This window comes from Amia ocellicauda, chromosome 8 (genome assembly GCF_036373705.1).
Source record: "Amia ocellicauda isolate fAmiCal2 chromosome 8, fAmiCal2.hap1, whole genome shotgun sequence".
In the NCBI taxonomy this organism is placed as follows: Eukaryota; Metazoa; Chordata; class Actinopteri; order Amiiformes; family Amiidae; genus Amia; species Amia ocellicauda.
Window position 1 is genome coordinate 40642573 of NC_089857.1, and position 16781 is coordinate 40659353.

The following is a 16781-nucleotide window of genomic DNA, read 5'->3' on the forward strand; positions in this document are numbered from 1 at the left end:
TTGTATTGTTTGGTTGTGTGTGTGTTAAGTTACTGAATGGGCTACTAAACTTATCGTAATTGGAGCCTGACAGAGTGGTCCCTGGGTGGAGAGAAAGGTGTGATGGAAGGACAAAGAGGTGGCTGGGGCTGGGTCTTAACACTGCAAACAGGGCAAGGGGCAGCAAGGCAGGATTAGCGGTCATGTTTGTGTGTTTTATAGTCATGTTTTGCGTGTTTATTAGCCTTCAGTGAAGTGGAACCAGCAGGCAGGACAGCTGTCAGGACAAAGCCCCCCGTCACAACCTACAAGCCCCCCCCTGGTGCCCCGGATAGTCAGAATGTCATGGAGATTTTAATTTAGATTTTCTCCCCACATTATCCGATATCGAATTGTCTCCATTAGAACTCTACTATGTGCAACGACTGGTGATCCATGTGATGATCACAAGGTCTCATACTGACAGACTAACACTTTTAAGACTGCTATATAAAAAATAAATTAAGAAAACACTCTAAACCACTTTTTCTACCACTTTGCACTTTATAACCATTATATAAAAGTGTTATCGCTTCTATATATATAAAAAAAAACTGTGACCAGACTAACACTTTTAAGACTCCTATATAAAAAACAAACAAACCTGACAACCACTTTTCTATCATGTGATTTTAAAGAAAGATAACAGCAGAGTCAATGCAACCTTAAGAACATAAGAACAACATCAGATAGTTTCCAACCGAGAGGAGGCCATTCGCCCCATCGTGCTCGTTTGGTGTCCATTAATAACTAAGTGATCAAGGATCCTATCCAGTCTGTTTTTGAATGATCCCAAATTGTCTCTTCAGACACATCGCTGGGGAGTTTGTTCAGATTGTGACGCCTCTCTGTGTGAAGAAGTGTCTCCTGTTTTCTGTCTTGAATGCCTTGAAGCCCAATTTCCAGTTGTGTCCCCGGGTGCGTGTGTCCCTGCTGATCTGGAAAAGCTCCTCTGGTTTGATGTGGTCGATGCCTTTCATGATTTTGAAGACTTGGATCAAGTCCCCACGTAGTCTCCTCTGTTCCAGGGTGAAAAGGTTCAGTTCCTCAGTCTCTCAGTAGGACATTCCCTTCATACCTGGAATAAGTCCGGTTGCTCTCCTCTGACCTAACAGAGTGTCGGCCTGCAAGATGCAAGATCCCCTGATGAGTGAACTAGGCACCGAATACCAGCAGCCCTTTCACCTGTGGCTCAGTACGTCATGAATAACCCTTAAACAGGAACATATGTGTCAGCTGAGCACCAGCACGGACGACGGCAGGCAGCTAAACATCAGGAGTGCGGGGACGATAAAAACAGACACTGCAACAAACAAATCAGCGGGCGCTATCGCCAGGAACCTCATCCACAATTATAACGTATGACTGACATTCATAATCTAGGTATTCTGTTTCCTCCTAAAAGGCCATTAGGATATCATTCCAACTGTGGTTTAACCTTCCATGGTCCAGTTATTTAAGACAGAATATGACAAGCACAGGACAGGGGCAATGTGTTGCATACTTCTGAGTCTCTGAGTGCCTAAAGTTCAATTCCCAGGGCTTTTATTATTACTAAAACATAACTAGCACTTATTAGCGTTGGTTGTAATCATCAATAGACCATACCAAGCACCTTGCCAACTTAGAACAAATCAGAAAGGTGCCATGCCGTTTTTGTGTGGTGGTATGTCTTACTGAGTGAATGCGTCAGGGTATGAATACATTCTCCATTCTCCAGCTTTTCATGTATAAAAACAAAACCAAATGGTTGAAGGTTAGATGTGCATCCAAAGTTGTGTTTTTAACCCCTATGATGAAGACCTACCAGCCCCACCTCCTCACAGTGCTTTAGTAGATATTGAGTCATCTAGCATAAATAGTGAGAGCCTGACTCTATTCTCTGAGGATGAAAAATCCATCGTTTTGTGTGGTTTTGAACTGTTATGCCACGCGTTGCTGAGAGTGACATGCTGTAACCTTGTGTCTCCTCCGACTCCTGACGGGATCCACGCTCGGGCAGAGCAACCTTCCCTCGGTTTCCAAGGTAACCATTTCCCGTCTCAGACATCCTGGTCGTGTCAGTACCCGAGCTGCAGAATTGAAATGCCTGCGCTTCATTTCCTGTCTGACATCAAGAACTTTCTGGTTTTTATTCCTGTCTGTAAGGGACTGTACAGAGAGCAACTGCGGATTTTAACAACTGTTCAAATAGTGTCAGAGGACAGAAGCTACTGGCCAATTGCATTCGACAGAAACGAGTGTCCTCCATTTAAATGTGTGCATGTACACAAACCCCATTTCTTTTCAGATATCAGATTCCTGAAACCCTGTTTACCACACTCCTCTGAGATTCAGTGAAGTGTGGCAATATCATAATGTCTTCAAAATCATGAAAGGCATCGACCACATCAGACCAGATCAGCTTTTCCAGATCAGCAGGGACACACGCACCCGGGGACACAAATGGAAATTGGGCTTCAAGGCATTCAAGACAGAAAACAGGAGACACTTCTTCACACAGAAAGGTGTCAAAATCTGGATAAACTCCCCAGCGATGTGGCTGAAGAGACAATTTGGGAACATTCAAAAACAGACTGGATAGGATCCTTGATCACTTAGTTATTAATGGACAACAAACGAGCACGATGGGGCGAATGGCCTCCTCTCGGTTGGACACTTTCTTATGTTTTTATGATTCAGCTCCCTTTATTGGTGTTCTGTATTAAATACATGGTCATATGATTTAAAAACAAGCACAGTTCATAAAGAACAATGACATGAATGTGAAAGAGTAACACCTGCACAGGTCCTTCTGTGTCAACAAACTTACACCTGTAGTGTGGGCCACTTCAATGATCTCTTCAATTAAAATATAAAAATAAAGATGCAAGGCAGTACATTTAAAAGCCTCTCACTTCTTCTTTCTTATTGGAGTCCTACATTATAAAACATGTTCTTTTTTCACAAATCTATTTCAGTTTTTCGATTTCAAAACTCCCTTTGACTGTTATCCCATATATTTTTCTTTTATCTACTTTCGACTCCTTATTGTGTCTGCATGATTGAAAAACAAACTAAAGAAACAAATAATGTGGGTCACACATCTCCCCTGATCATTTATTCATAATTGTCATGCATCTATTTTGATTATAACGCATCAGTTCTTTCGTTTGTAATTCAATTGGTCAGGGAAAGAGTGGCATGTTGATTAAGAACAGAATTTGTAGAAACTCACAATTATATTCTTCATAGATAAAGCATGGACAGCAACAAAATGACAGTGCATACAGTATTTATATGCAGCGATGCAATTTCCTTTCCCTCTCTCTCTCTTCATAGCCACATTATCTGCAGTATTTCATCTGTTTAATTGTCATCTTCCTTTTTAAAGATCTATACTTGGCCGTCACTGTTTTAGTCACTTCCTATGTGGGGACATTTTGTATGTGGCTTACACGCCAAACACTGTGGGAGTATAAGACACCAGAGGAATGTGTGTGTGTACGTGTGTCTGTCTGTGTGTAAGTGGCTGTGTTGTACGTGCGTCTGTCAGTCTGTGTGTGTCTAAAGGTGTCGGGGATCTTTCCAGTCCTGACAACTCATGTTCTTAGTTTTGCTTCACCACTAGTGCTCCTAAATGTGGTTTTGGTGTCATGCTGGTGGTTCACCATTAGCGTTTCTGAACAACTCAGAAGAGCCCGTTGACCTTGGATAACCCATAGAAGCGTTCTCTATCATTCGGAGTTATTGTGACAGACAACTATGCGGCCTCTCAGGAAACTGATAGCTCGTGTTAATTAACCTTAAGAGGGACTCGCAGAATCACGCCTCAGTGTGTCTGCTCAGTTCTGCCCATCTTTGGGGACTTCCAGATTCTTCTGTCAAAGGAGAGTAGACACATTTTATAGTCTTGCTATCTGAATACATCTATAGGAAATGGAGAATGATACCAGTGCACTAGTGTAGACAGACACAGGTATTATTGGCATTGCTATTGTATGGAAGCTGTCAAATCAACAGAGAGACTTGGTTTGCAGGATTCAAGTAATGAGGAGATGGATACTTAATAATAAAGTAATTTATATAAAATAAAATAAAATGTCTCGAAGGCCATGTAAATTTACTCTGGGTTGATATTCCCTGTATTATTATTATTATTATTGATTATAGACTTATTGGCAATTTTCTGACAGGCTGAAATACCTCTAATCTTTTTCCACCCTGAGATCTTAGGCTGATATTTCTGCCGTGATAATCCAAAACCACTTTACGTCCCATTATCGGTGTATTAGCACGTTTGATTTATTCTTCACTGGAAACCCCTGCCTCATTCTTCACAATCAGTTATGGTAATGGCTGATATTTTGTAAAGTCAGTGCTATAATATTTAATGTCTGATCAAACAGGATACTTTGAATAATAATAAAAAAGAAAGTATCTGAACAATGGGCTTTTTTTTTTAAGAGAGAGCCTACATCTCATGCTGTCTACAGATGTTTTGAATTAATGATGTATTTTTCTTTGTGTAAACAGGTCTACCCAGATTAAAACGTACTCCTGGGACAACGCTCAGGTTATCCTTGCTGGGAACAAGTGTGACATGGAAGAGGAGCGGGTGGTGGCCGCGGAGAGCGGGAGGCGGTTAGCTGAGCAGCTCGGTACCTTTGTTTTTGCCCTTCTACCCCTTTCCATGATTTTAAATAAATCATTATTACCAGAACTACTAATAAAACAGGATATCCCGGTTATTTATGAAGCAGCGGCTCTTAATGAATGAAAATAACTAGTAAGCAGTCTGGACGGTTAGGACACTCAGTTATTTGTATCTGGAAGATATTTAAGTGCAGTTTGAAGTTCCCCAATGCTCCATCGATGATATTCAGGGTTAAATGAGGAGAAAACGGTTTGCTATTTCACCACATATCTATTCATGGGTAAATTCACAACCTGTAAGGCCGCTGAATATAGAATATTTTTCCTGCATCCACTGAAGCTGTTAATGAAACACATTTAATTGGCCGACACCTACAGATTTCTCACATCTATCATTTTGAACTGCGCAGTGAATGTGAAGTGGAGAACCGTATTGTGAGAGGATGTTTCACAGACTTCACAGATACGATCCTTTAAATGCCAGCTGTGGTTTAGGGAGGCTGAGGGCTGTATTGATCAACTTTGTGCCACCGTGGTATGTAGGCATCTTTTTCCAAGAAGAAACTCATGGATGTGAGGCATCAGAAATGCCTTTCAGAAATTATTTCATGTATAATTACATTGGGACACCTATTATAAAGAGTTTCCCATGCACAAAGACAGTCATTTATCAGAATGGGAAGGATAATTTAATTAGTGAGGCAATACAAAAGTAATATGCTTTTTAGGCTTTTTTTTTTTTTGCCAGTTTCAGCAAATGTATTTTCTACAGTTTATACATTTTTCTGCATTACGTCATGTGCAAGTTTTTGCAAGCAGGGTAGTTGACAATCGTTGTCTTTGTTTGTTTGTCTTGAAGGATTTGAGTTCTTCGAGACGAGTGCGAAAGACAACATCAATGTTAAACAGACATTTGAGCGCCTTGTGGACATCATCTGTGACAAGATGTCGGAGACCCTCGATACCGACCCCGCGGTCAGCGCCGGGACCCAGAACACGAGACTAACGGACAATCCCCCGCCTCTACAGCAGCCGACCTGTGGCTGTTAATCGCTGCCTGCCAGCCAGCCGGGTGGCCCTCACGTGTGTGTGGCCAAGATATCCAACTCCTTAGGTATAGTCTCTCAAACATGAATTTAATTTAGATCTCCATATCTTACTAAAGAATAAAACGCAGAAATGTGCCCGGCACGGGTTTAGGGAGGTATTTAAGTTTGAATGCACTTAGTGGAACACAACAGCACCTGCTTGTAATGTGTACATAGCCTGCCCTAAAGGTTTAAAGTCTAAAACATCCTTGTTTTCATATTTATTGATAAAGTTTTAATTATTATTATTATTATTGTTTTTGGTTTCGTTTGTTTCCAACAGTAATATCAGTAGCTTAGGTGGCAAAGACCCAATGCATGAGCTTTCCTCTCACAGATGTGACCAATAACTTTTATATTATTGTCTTAAAATCTCTGAAAGGAAATTGAAGATAAAAAAATGAAAGTTCATGTTTGTGGGAGTCAAAGCACTCTCTCTCTCTCTCTCTCTCTCTCTCTCTCTCTATCTATCTATCAGTCTGCCTATTTGTCTATCGGAAATGTTTTTCCAATGTTTATGGGTATAGTGGAAAAATTATTTAAAACGATATTTTTACGTCGGCCGTAATGCGACCTGACATTCGCAGTTTATTACACACAATATTGCTTATTCTATTCTGTAAGGCAGAACCATGAAAATAATAATCTAATATGAAGGGAACTTAATACGATTCCCAATGAATTCCATAAACCAGCCTAGAAAATCCTAGAAAATGTGCCCGAGCAAAACACACACAAACACACACCCACCCACCCACACACACACACAGCTTTTAAATTCTGACGAGTGTTTCAAGAACACATTGGTTCACCAGGAGGGATACCTATTGTGTGTGCGTGACCATTAGAGGTCAATATTGCGCACCTTTTTGGCTTAAAATGTTAGGCGAATCGGATGCATATGCAACTATGTAGGGCTAATATCTTGCACCCATGTTGTATATTTGGACCCAGAATAAATTTAACTTTACTGGATGAAAATATGATGGAAGATATTTATTTATTTATTAATTAATTTATTTATGTGTATCGGGTTCCCATAATGTAATGTACTGTATCAGATAACTGTTAATATTTGAAGTGACTATCTGGGCCGGAGAGGTGTGTCTGGGGCCCGATGTGGAATTAGTCTGTGAGTCTGTATGTTTGTGCCATTGTCATTTGTTTAACTTTATAATCTAAACTACCTGAAAAAAGTGTGGCCTTTTAGCATATTTTATCCTGTTTCTTTTTCTCTTTCTTTTTTTACCCATTGGTGATTTGTTTTCACTTTCACAATTCAAGAAAAATGTGTCCCTTTTATAAAGTATGCGTTTCTGTTTCGTTATGTGCAAATATATTTATGTGTTTAACCAAATCAATTTCTGTCGACTTGCTTGAAATCTAATATGCAGTGAGTAGCTGGCTTACCGAATGAAATGAAGTACATAAATTAAATCTCCGTAAATGCTTCTTCGAGTGCAGTATGAAAACATCGATCAATATTTCTCGTCACATTACCAATAGGTTCTGGTTTTTACACCCTGTGGAATGCATTTCTGAAGCAAAACAACAATATATTTGTCTCAACAGTGCCAAAAATGTTATCCTAACTTGTGAAAGCAGTCTTGATGCCTTGATAAATGATTTGTGTGAAACGCAGTCGAGAGAATGGCATGAACAATAACAGACCTCTCAACTTGTCTTAAATGTTGCATGAAATAGTGAATAATGTATAACTATATTTATCTATCTATCTATCTATATATAAATACTTTGTTTAATTTATGCGGACTCAGATATCTGAGGCGCAATGGGCCAATACGTGCAATATTTAAAAACCTATTCCCTGTATATAGTCATGTGCGTCTGCGGTGGCTGTGTGGCTGTGATAACATGTCAGTTAGTACTTAGTCATGTCTTGACCTCAGACTTGTCGAAAAGAAGAAAAAACTAAACGTCTTTGCAATCTAGTCAATCTCCCAGTCTCTCGCTGTATATATACTGTGTGAATCTAAAGGTTTATTGGATTTGTTTATGTGGTACACAGTCGCCATCAAGTGACTATTACAAAATCTATAACTAAAGACTGCCTTCTTCAAAGCTTGGTGTGTGAATGAAAGAGAAATTGCGCATTTACATAATGTATATTCAGATAATTCCAGTGTGGACTTATATTCCTGTTATTTCTATGGATGTCTGTGAATTGCTGTCTTCGGTGACTTGTAGAGTAGCTTTTTTGTTAAACCTGAATTTATAGATGAAAACAACGGACGATATGTACTGTTTACAGGTGATGGTGATATTAAAGCTAAATGAGATCGTGAACACACTGCAATGCTACAGGAATCATTGTACTTTAAATATAACATCCCACACAGTGCAATTTTTAAATGTCTCTGATGCCACCTTACCTTAAGAACCGCCCGAGGGAGCACAAGCAAGACATGGCATTTCAGCCTGTGGTTAAAGAATGCCAGTTCAAACCACACGACGTCTGCTCAAAGACAAGCCTCTGCTCCTGGTGCCAGCTGGTGGTGAGACAGTGGAAATAAGCCGATGGCAGTCATTTAGGATTGGGACGAGTGTGGTGCGTCTTTACACCCTGGCAGTGTTGAATACTTGTAGCGATTGCTCTGTCAGGGGTTCGGTTCTGTCTTGTTTAATGAACAATGTGGCATTTTTACAGTGACCTGTGTAGCATGTGTGTATTGGTGTACAGTAGCACTTAGAGGTGATGTTTTGAAACCTTTCCTGTTGCTCTTCCAGGGTCGGCCTTACAATCCTCCCACAGAGACCGAGTGTATACAGATGCACACGATTACGATAAAATTAAAACTATATCTCCATCCTGACCAGGACTTGACTGGAATTCAACATTGGAACTGATATCGCCTGTAATTCATCCCTTCTTTTGCTCAGTCTGCCTGGTTTGCCCATGAAGCTTGACTCTCTTTCTGTCCCCAGATTTAACGTATTGAGAGGTTGAAAGCTGTCACCTCTGGGTGGCCTCTTGAGATCCTCGGCCATGCATTACAACAAGCATTACAGAAGACTCTGTCTTCAAGAAGCTCTTGTGGGAACCCATAAACCAAGCCGTGTTCAGTAGAAGTCGGTCTCCAATTTGCCTCAAAGTATCTGGAAAAGTAAAATAAGATCCTACAATATACATTTTACATCCTTCCCAGTCAGACCGCTTAATATTTTTTTCATGTATTCATAGCTCTAGATTTGTTAGCTTCCTTCCCATACTAGTGATGTCAGACCATTAATATATATATATATATATATATATATATATATATATATATATATATGTATTAATAATATCCCCTGTACTACTAAAACTACTGCTATTACTGTGACCATTTGGAAAAATTAAATAAAGCTGCTTATTTACGTTCAACTGCAATCTCTCTGCTTATGTACTGCAAATAATACAACTACCAAGTGAATGGTTTCATTCGATCAGCCAGCTACTCACATCACCTTCTCTCCACAGACACGTCGCGGGGTTTAAAGACCCTCAGCCTGTTTGAATCACAAAAGGACGCTTGAACAGATTCTGACTGCAGATTTAGTGAACATCTCTTTTCTTATAACGTTCCAATTATTAGCGTGTTACTGTTTTTCGTAAAATATAGCATTATTACTACTTACTTTGAATATTAGGTATACCTATACTGATTTAAATCGATTGAAGTAGGACAAATATAATTGATGCGTTTTGATCTGCCTGTTACCAATTTAGTGAGCTGGTGTCTTTCAAATCCAGGTGTTACAATGGCTATGGCAACTAAACAGCTGTATCACAAATGTATGTCTTTCTTATATAATCCTATGGACCTAAACTAATGATATATCATTGTGCACTAGTTTATTCTATTTACCTTGTATGGACAACTAGCTAACTGGGTATTTTGTTTGTATGTGAATTATGTACAACAAAAGTGTTTTTGAGATTACAATAAATATACAAATTGTATTAATGTACTCTTGTGTGAATCTTTGGGAAGACTGAAGTGGTTGATGTTTTGTGTGTTTGTGTTTGTTTTGTATTTGCTTTTATCTTATGATGTCTTTTAAGAATTTATTAAAATTGAAATGTATCCACAATTATCACATAACACTTCTAGAAGTTCAATAAAAACAGTTACAATAAATAAATGCATAACTAATACATAGTAAAATGTGTGCTTCAGTGAAAATAAGGGGGCCCCTGCTGGAAACTATGAGTACCTGCTATATCTTGCAGAAAGATGTAAACACTTAATTGCTTAATTGCTCAGAAGGCCCAGAATGAATCCACTGATGTGCTGCTGCTGCTGTGGTTATTTTGTACCCACACACTAATTATGAATTAAAATCTCAATATCTGAGTGTGACTTTCTATTTGAGAGGATTCCTACTTCTAGCTATGCAATGCAATCCAGAACTGTTTTTAAAGTTTGATTTATATTCTGCCCACGTTTGCTTCTAGAGCATCATATATATTGGCTAATTTCTCTGATGAACTGGTTTTATCAAACCCTTTGTAGAATCAATCAAACCACAGATGACCTGGTGATTATGTCACGTTATAGCTAGTAATATACAATCTTTAAACATACAAATAGTAGATTTAATTCAATGAAAGGACATTAAAATATTGTCATGTAATAACAAGTTATCACCACAAGAGGACAGCGTCCCCCATTGTTTTGGAATTGAACATATTTCAAAACAATGAATGCTGAAAGCTGTATTATTTACAGGGTTAATCGAAAATATTCACATCCTTCATTAGAAACATTATTGGATGGTTAATTTCATTTTCTAAAAATTGATTGCTAAATTACCCTTATGTAAAACATATTTTCAGTTTTTTCTAAATTATTAGAAGTGATGAGGAATCTATACAAATATACAAATTATATTTCTTATAGTTTAACAAAATATACAGTGCTGACAGAATGCAAAGCAAACGTGTATATATATATATATATATATATATATATATATATATATATATATATACACACAGTAGACTTATCTTTCTTTACTGGAAATGACAGCTACAGTCATTCAGTCATTCTTTGCCACAAGATGGCTCCCCTCGGAAATGATGCAGTTGTCTGGTATCAGCTGATCGATGATTACATTGCAAGTCATTTCAGAGGCGAGCTGCCAGCACTGCATTTCTGATCAACTCTTTATTTCTCAACATTTCACATGAATATATTTGAACTTGATGCTGCTGTATTTCATTACCCAGGAGAATAACACAAGTTGTGCTATATGTTCACAACTCTGATTCTGCTGCACAAAACAAGCCTTCCTTTCTACCTTTGTGGACCATTTTAAAATGCTCTTACTTTTACCTCTAGCACTATTCAGTAATAATAATTGCCCACTATCTAAAAAGTATTAGTGATTATTGTTCTCTAGTTATGTCTAATATAACATCAAAATTATGTCCTAACATTTATATACTCAGCAAATAAATAAATGTCCCTTTTTCAGGACACTGTATTTTAAAGATAATTTCGTAAACATCCAAATAACTCTACAGATCTTTATTGTAAAGAGTTTAAACAATGTTTTCCATGCTTGTTCAATTAACCATAAACAATTAATGAACATGCACCTGTGGAACGGTCGTTAAGACACTAACAGCTTACAGACGGTAGGCAATTAAGGTCACAGTTATAAAAACTTAGGACACTAAAGAGACCTTTCTACGGACTCTGAGAAACACCAAAAGAAAGATGCCCAGGGTCCCTGCTCATCTGCGTGAACGTGCCTTAGGCATGCTGCAAGGAGGCATGAGGACTGGCCGTACTGTGACATGCTTAAGACAGCGCTACAGGGAGACAGTAAGGACAGCTGATTGTCCTCGCAGTGGCAGACCATGTGTAACTACACCTGCACAGGATCAGTACATCTGAATATCACACCTGCGGGACAGGTACAGGACGGCAACAACAACAGCCCGAGTCACACCAGGAACGCACAATCCCTCCATCAGTGCTCAGACTGTCTGCAATCAGCTGAGAGAGGCTGGACTGAGGGCTTGTAGGCCTGTTGTAAGGCAGGTCCTTACCAGACATCACCGGCAACAACATCACCTATGGGCACAAACCCACCTGTGCTGGACGTGATTTCCTGCGAGACAGGAATGTCAGTGTCTGCCATGGCCAGTGAAGAGCCTGGATCTAAACCCCATTGAGCGCGTCTGGCACCTGTTAGATCGGAGGGTGAGGGCTAGGGCCATTCCTCCCAGAAATGTCCGGGAGCTTGCAAGTGCCTTGGTGGAAGAGTGGGGTAACATCTCACAGCAAGAACAGGCAAATCTGGTGCAGCCCATGAGCCCATGAGTCCATGAGGAGGAGATGCACTGCAGGACTTAATGCAGCTGGTGGCCACAGCAGATACTGAAAATCAGATACTTTTGATTTTGACCCCCGCTTTGTTCAGGGACACATTGTTCCATTTCTGTTAGTCACATGTCTGTGAAACTTGTTCAGTTCATGTCTTAGTTGTTTAATCTTTTTATGTTCATACAAATATGTACACGTTAAGTTTGCTGAAAATAAAAGCAGTTGAAAGTGAGAGGACGTTTATTTTTTTGCTGAGTACATTTATGAACCACTTACCATTTGCTGATGACATCATCCTATTTGCAAAATCACCTGAAGATCTGCAGCCTCAATTCCAATATCTCTCAGATGCAAGACATATATATATATATATATATATATATATATATATATATATATATATATATATATATATATATATATATATATATAGTTCTTGTATAATTAAGTGATAGTCTTTGCCAGTTCAGTCTGTGCAGATCTTCTCTCTTGGCTGGTGTCTGCTGGGAGATCTGCGGGCGAATGCTTGGTCTGTGCAGCTGGAGGATAAAGGTTCATTCAAATAAAGCAGCACAAAATGAAATGGGAAGTTGTGAACTCACAGCAATGCAGCGCTGTGTCTGTTAATTAAAGCTTTACTTGGTTTGAATGGGTCACTAATTATACAGTGGGTTTATGTTTTGGAAAATCAATGGCACTTTATTGTATTGTATGACTTTGCAGAACGACACTGATCTGTGTAATTCATGTTTTATATATAATAAGTCCTGGGAAAAGCTGACGACTTCCTTCGTACGGCGCCACTCTGTGAAGACTTTGCTAGTAGTTGCTGTTCGGTAATTAGATATGAATTAAATGCAAGTGCTTTATTTTGTAATGAAGAACAAAAGACAGAAAATTCAAGTGTAGGCAGAATCAACCCATGCTTTTATTTCATCTGTTGCATATAAAAATGTTTTTTTTTTGTCGTTTTTAGTAATTTTTTTACTGAAGATTCAGAGCAGATCTACAGTGCTATCCAATAGACTGTAAGAGACAAGGAATCCAATATAAGAATCGTCTTGTGAAACTTCCAGACAAGTTGGCATTCTAAAGACATAACCCATAGAAAAAATAATAGTTGTTCTGGAGTCTTTGAAGTTACAGTTCGTGTATCCCTTTTATACCGTTTTTTTAAACAAAAGCCACCAATTCCTTTGGGCCAGGGCTGCTAGAATCTACAGTATGCGTGTCCAAAAGTAGGCTCTGTTGAATAACAAACAAACAAACAGAAAGACAAACTCCCTCCGCTATACAAGCACACACCCGCTGGGCTGGACGAAGGTAGACCACAGATCGAGTACCTGAACTGCTCTCTGGACTAAGCTTGTAACAGCATGAACATAAGATATAGTTCCACAGCTATACAGAACAAATCCTCCAAGGTCAGACTTGAAGCTTATAGTATTGCATCCAACTGTGTTGCTTACTGCATCTTTATCTGGTTTTATACATGTGCGTATTTTCCTATTGTTTTTTGTTTGTTTAACAACACTAATAGTGTTTCAGTTTGTAACATTTCAGCCTAAACAATGCAGCAATGGTTACAAAAATATACTAGGTCTCAGCCTAACATTGAGCTTATTTTGTGAGCCTTTGTGCTTAGGCAGCGTATGGATTAAAATGTCCAGCCGAGTCGCACGGACGTCCTAATGCAGCAAAAAGAAGAGGAAAAATATACACAAAGAAACAGAAAAACAACCACAAAAATAAACATCGAAAGTTAAGGCACAGCCCTGGGGCCAAAGACCTGCGGCTTTTTTCAAATTGTTTGGCTTTCCCCTGTTCTCCATAAACAAGCTCTAAGGTGACATAATACAGAAGATAAAATGTACACTGAATAAGTATATATAATAATCATTCTCTCAACAAGAGTTTCCAAATACAGCAACACCATCCCCATAAGGGATGATATAATACGAATCGATAATTTACAATAAACATTATAATATGTACAGCACAATAAATACATGGTTGTAAACAGAGACAAACAAACTCTATTACAGGTAAGGTCATCTGGTGAGGAAAAAAAGGCATGGCACAAAATAAAATAATTAAATAATGCATTGAAAATAACCTCTTCTTCAGTGAGCACTCGTTAAAAGCCGGATTCATTCAAGTTTTTTTTTCACTAAAAAACGACAACAAAACAAAAAATTTGTTCTACCTAGATACTCTCACCGTAACCACAAAATAAAAATAAAAGGTGTAGTAACTTGCAAGCCAATGTGTCCAGCGGTGAATGCTACAGTTAATGACCTACAGTACCGTATGATTGAATATGGCAATACAGTAACATACACACAAGAAAAAGCCGCTTGACTGCATTTGATGTGTGGAGCACGACCGACTGTGGTGCAGGTTTGGCAAAACAAAAAAAACGTGACTTAAAAACCATGTACGACAACTGCGCTCAGCTCAGGGTGTCGGGAGGGCTGGACGCCCGATCTCATTGAGAGAGAGAGAAGTAAAGTTGCTTTTTTGTCTAGATGTGTTTTAAAGACAATCGTTGTCTGCTGTTACAAGATACACTTTAAAAACGCTCTGCCTTAAAATAGAGATCAAATTGTGAGTTACGTCTCTGTTTCTTCATTGCGTTTGTGTTTTTCACATGCTGTGCGTTGGGTTTTGTGTCCTACAGCTCTGCGCCTTGATTTAGAAATTAGACCAGCTATGTTCTGTCAGAAATAGTAAACAAAGACTAATGTATACACACAGTTATATGTATATACACACACACACACACACACACACACACACACACACACACATATATATATATATATATATATACACATGTTTGCTATATGTTTTAAAGTCATTAGATCATTATAAGAAAGTCTGTCTGTGATGTCATAAGAAATGTTTGAGTCTGACACGATGTTCATTGTGTCTGTTTTTTAACTGCATTACACCTCTGTTTCTGAGAATGTAAAAAGCAAAAACAAGTCAATCTGTTTAACCACTTTGGCTTTGTAACACACTTTATGACAAATACATAACGCAGTGTGATTATATACATAGTATACTGGATAGATACGATGTAGGTATAAAAATAAACCAAGGTGTTTCTATATCCTTATTTAGAAATGTAGTGTACCTATAAAAAGGTCAATTTCTTCTAGGCAACGACTGTTGACGTCAAAGGCTGGTTTCAAATGAACCCCCTCAGAAATATGAAATATGTTGTTTATGCTTCGAACATATTCCGTCATAAAAATATCCTTAAAAGTACTTGCGTTTTCTACTGAAAAAAAAAGTAAAAAAGGGAATCTCAACAATAAAACCAACAGGAATATTGTGATGAGGATAAAGCCATGGGATTATTGAGTCAAGGACGCGTGTAACACAAGCAGTGCGTCAAATCCACACAGTGCAAACAAACACGACTCGTGTGTTACTGCGGACAGGCTTGCAAGTTACTAAGTCGCAAAAAAAAAAAAAGTATCGATGGCGGATGAAACTTTTAAAATATTCTTTTAAATATAATATCTCCATATGTCTTTAATAATAAAAGTAAAATCTACAAAAGATCTCAATTTTACATACAATACAAAAACTCAAGAGGTCAAAACAGCATAAAAGCTGATTTTTTTTTTCAGTCATGGTTTCAAGGAAGACTTGAAATTTAGAAAAAAACATCTGGTTTTAATCCACACACTATATTCCTCATGCTATCTGCGGTGTCCCCCGTTTCACATCGGCTGTTCAGTTCCTTCTCAGACAGAGTCCTGGTAGGGTGTCATCCAGACTACAGTTGAACACTTTCCTCCACAAAATATAAAATAAAACTCAAAACAAAGTCCTCTTCTGCGCCAGCTCTTGTCAGACATGTTGTAATCCGCGGTGGAATCCATAAACACCTTCCGCCTGCTTGGAAAAGAAGAGGAGACCGAGAGAGGGGAAAGAACGAAAAGTAAAAAAAGTAAAAATCCACTACGACTTCAAGACCTCTGACCCCGAGAGCTCGACGTCGGCCGCCGACACGTCTCTCTCCCGTACGGTTGAAGAAATCGGACGTTGTATTCCTGAGTGCAAAAGTGTAGGACTACCAGCGGTCTCTGAGCACGTCTGTCCGGGCCGGGGGGGTGAGGAGTGACCGAGGTTGTGGTGTGCAACATGTGCGCTTTGGAACTTTGACTTATTATTATTTCTTCATTATTATTAATATCGCTCCACTCGAAGGCTGTCCGCACCGCTATGTGTCGGCAGGCTGCTCTTCCTCCTCCTCTGCGCAGGCCTCGCCGGACCCCCCGTCCTCCTCCTCCGCCGCCTCGTCCTCCTCCGCCTGCTCCTCCAGCGGGATCTCCGTGGACTCCGAGTCCTGCGTGCAAAGTGTTTTAGAGTCACTGAAGCTGTTCTCCTCCTCCTCCTCTTCCTCCTGCTCTTCCTCTTCCTCCTCCGCCTGGCTGCCGCTGTCCTTCTCGGTGTCCGACTCGCCGTCTTCCTCCAGCGTCAGCTCAAACTGGAACTTGTCAGCTGCGCCGGGCCGGCCCTCCTCGGCATCGTCCGGGGCCGGGGACGGGCTCTGGGGGATTGTGCTCTGGTACCACTCGCGGTTGTCCTCTAGCGTGTCCAGGATGTCCTGGGCGTCCGGGTGCACCAGGTCCGCCCACGTCTCCCACAGCGGGTGGACGATGTAGTCGATGAATCCCACCTGGGT

General features: G+C 39.5%; 2 protein-coding genes across 6 annotated transcripts in view; one reads left to right on the plus strand and one right to left on the minus strand.

The window, feature by feature from the left end:
* Positions 1–9709, plus strand: part of rab3c (RAB3C, member RAS oncogene family) — a 31569-nt gene extending 21860 nt beyond the window's left edge. For both annotated transcript variants that reach the window (XM_066711414.1, XM_066711413.1), the window contains exons 4-5: positions 4534–4658; positions 5513–9709. In XM_066711414.1, coding sequence (XP_066567511.1) covers positions 4534–4658; positions 5513–5703 — 316 coding nt within the window. In that variant the 3' untranslated portion in view covers positions 5704–9709. The remainder of the gene's footprint in view (positions 1–4533; positions 4659–5512) is intronic.
* Positions 9710–12977: 3268 nt separating this feature from the next.
* The window catches only part of pde4d (phosphodiesterase 4D, cAMP-specific), a 270138-nt gene continuing 266334 nt past the window's right edge, over positions 12978–16781 (minus strand). For all 4 annotated transcript variants that reach the window (XM_066711415.1, XM_066711416.1, XM_066711417.1 and 1 more), the window contains one exon: positions 12978–16775. In XM_066711415.1, the coding sequence (XP_066567512.1) occupies positions 16317–16775 (459 nt within the window). In that variant the 3' untranslated portion in view covers positions 12978–16316. The remainder of the gene's footprint in view (positions 16776–16781) is intronic.